Source organism: Arachis duranensis, chromosome 4 (assembly GCF_000817695.3).
Source record: "Arachis duranensis cultivar V14167 chromosome 4, aradu.V14167.gnm2.J7QH, whole genome shotgun sequence".
Lineage (NCBI taxonomy): Eukaryota > Viridiplantae > Streptophyta > Magnoliopsida > Fabales > Fabaceae > Arachis > Arachis duranensis.
This window is the reverse complement of record NC_029775.3, coordinates 111468237-111471681: the sequence shown is the minus strand read 5'-3', so window position 1 is coordinate 111471681 and position 3445 is coordinate 111468237. Positions and strand designations below refer to the sequence as shown.

General features: G+C 24.2%; 1 protein-coding gene across 1 annotated transcript; it reads left to right on the top strand.

The window, feature by feature from the left end:
- The first annotated feature begins 462 nt into the window (after positions 1–462).
- Positions 463–1719, top strand: LOC107485801 (uncharacterized). The gene is made up of 3 exons (XM_016106341.3): positions 463–588; positions 1190–1324; positions 1414–1719. Exons 1-3 carry the CDS (start codon positions 463–465, stop codon positions 1717–1719), a joined length of 567 nt encoding a protein of 188 aa, XP_015961827.1.
- Positions 1720–3445: the final 1726 nt, after the last annotated feature.

Sequence of the window (3445 nt, the reverse complement as noted above, 5' to 3'; positions counted from 1 at the left end):
TATGTGCATAGATTGTTTTCAATTCATTAAAAGTCAAATTATTTTCGAAATATATTAGGTATATTAAACTTTTTCGAGTTAAATAACATTCAACGTAATAAGATATCATTACACAATAATCCCGTCCAAATTTATTTCTTTACAGAAAAATAAATCAACTCATTAAATATTTAATTTACATTTTCCCCTAAAAGGGAAAAGAAAGTTGACCTCTTATGTAATGATTAAGTTAGCTATAATACCGGGTCATTTAGACCCTTTTATATGTGGAACATTATTTCATCTCTGTTTCTTACCACTATTGAGCGCTAATTACTCTCTTGTATGCGACTAAATCGCTAAGGAATAATATAACACTATATATACATTATTTTTCACAATGATAAAGAACAAATTAAAGCAAAGAAAACTTGCATATACAAACTAAACGTATTAAAAACAAGAAGAAAAAGAAAAGAAACAATGGCAGGAAGAATTAATAGCCTAGTTAGCTCCCTCCCCAAGTTTGGGCATGCTGGTGCAACCATTGCTAGAGCTCGTGTATGGAACCCTAGGGTTTTTGCAGCTGTTACCCCTAGGCCTATCCAAGTAATTTACTCATATCATAATAATATAAACAATTTATATTCATATTTATTTATGTACGTGTCTATATAACTATTCATGTATATATTTTTTGTTAATCAAAATTTTTATAACTTAGAAAGTTTGAAACTTTTTTTTATACTGTATTATTAGGTGTGAAATTTTTATGATGAACTAAACTATGTGTTAAATATTGTTATGGCTATTTACAAAATATCATTAACGTTTTGTGTTTTGATAATTAAAATAATATTTTTTTAACAAAATATCACTTACGTTTTGTATTTTAATAATTAAGATAATATTTATTTATTATAAAACGTCAATAACATTTTATTCTTTTATAATTAATTTTTTTATTACAAAATATTAATTTTTGTGCTATTACTATAACTGTATAAAACACTAAAATAATTAAATATTTTTATATTTCACATTAAAATTATTTATATATAAAAATTTTAGCCGAAAGTTTGAATTTCAACTTTTATTAACCCATAAAAAAAGAAAGAAGACCTATATATCTAAAATTTACAGTGCGTAGTTTAATTTTCTTTATATATATATTTTTTGAGTATTACCAAATGATGGTCTTAAACTTTAGGTACCACCCCATAATAAGGCAGAAGGCACAGCACCTGGTACTGATGGCATGACGAGGCAAGAAACAACTGAAACTGTTTTTAACAGCATGAATGATACTACCCAGCAAGACAAGTCTTATTCCACAGCTGAACATGTAATTAATTACCTTTTAACTTCAATTTTATCACATTTCATACATTCATACAATATATTACTAAATTATTTTTGTGGAGAAAATGACAGGTGGCACACAGGGCAGTAGACAAGGCAGGAGAAATGGCAAATCAAGTGTCACAAACAGCACAAAACATAAGTGAGAAAGCAAAACAAACAATGCAAGAAGCATGGGACACAACAAAGAGCACAGCCAATAGGGCAGCAGCACATACCATCACTGATAAGGCAAAGCAAACCATGCAAGATGCTTGGGCATCTACCCGCAACTCTGCTAATAGGGCTGCTGATTCTGTTCTTGAAAAGGCTCAAGATTCTGCTGATGCTGTCAAGGAAAATGCTGAGGCTATAAGGAGGAACATCAAGAAGAACTAACTCATTATTTTATATATCTATCTATACACATGCTAGTGCCATGTTTGCTATTTAGACAACCTTTTCTTTTTCATTTTGTTATTTTTTCTTGGCACCAATTGTGAGAAGATTAGATGTGTCTTCCCTGTGCCTTTGATTTGAAACAATTAAAAAATATCATTGTTTCAATCATCAATAAAGATTTGGATTTTTTTTAAGATTTTGTTAACTTGTGCCTTTAGGATATTGGTTAAGCATATCATAAAAGAAAATATTTTATAAAAATTATTGTGCAAATTAATTTTTTTTATGTTTTTAATGTATTGAATACATCAAAATTAATAAAAAATTATTATTATATTTTAAATATATACCCTTATGGTACAAGTTTGTTAAATCTTTTTTTTTTATTAACTAAAACTAAAAAAAATAAAGAATTTACATTAAAGAAATTAAAATGTTCAATTTTACAATGCATTTGATGTTAATATGTTATAAAATTTTTTTACAATTATTCTGCTATTAAAGGTGCTACTAAACACACATATGAGAGTAACTCTTGAGTCAAAGGCCTTTTTTTACCATTTAAGAATTTCATGGAGTTAAATGGTAAGTTTTCATTTGAAGAAATAAATTGCACATGAACCAAAATTAAGATGAGTAAATTTCAATTTATCCTCTTTTCTTTTAACTAAATTTTATCCTACACTTTATTGAGTCCTTTTTTAAAAGTTAAGAAATAAGAGAAGGTTTTTTCCCCTTTAATCACATAAGAAACTAAAGCAACACAACTAAAGTTATTCCAAATTCTTATCCATTACATAGTTTATCTATCTATCTATTCTTAATATATAAAAGTAGATAAATAAATTTATCTATTTTACTTGTAAAACATTTCTTTACTTTTATTAATACCATGTCAGCAATATCGCTTATTTGGCAAAACTTTAGAATCAACTACTTAATTCTTACCAAATCAACTATTATTTTCAAATCAACAAAAAACTAAAAAATACAATACAATGAATTTGTAACCTACAAATACATTGAATTCATATTCTTATATTTATTATATCTTACCGTTATAAACAATACAATAAATTTATAAACCCAACAATTAATTTATTAATTTTTATAAATAACTCACTAAAGGTAATAAATATCTATATTACAAACGTCATAAAAATATTATTAATCATAATAAATTTTACGTTACAAATATTTAATTCCATACTATTTAAATTACGGATATGTCTAAAACGAGCTTAACAATTATGTGCTTATTGAATGAGCCATACTTATATAGGCCATTAGATGAAAATCAAAGACTAATATAAAAGAAGAGCAGCGATTCTAATAAATATAAAATATCCTAGTACATAAATAAATGCTTTAAATGGCAATACTTTAATACACAATACTTTAAATAACAATAAAATCTTTTATTTTTAAATAATTAAATATAAAATATATGAGTATTTTTTATTTATTAAAATTAATTATTATGCAAACTTATTTTATAATATTAAAAAATTATATTAAAATAATATTTTAAACTATAACTCACATAAAAATATAAAATAATTAAAATTTTATTTTATATTACTTGACAAATAATTAGATTATTATATTCAAAATTTATTAATTAACTAATTTTGTTAAAAATATTATTATATAAAATAATTTTTCATCAAAATATTTTGAAAATATAATTTATTTTAAATATTATATATAATATATGAAAATA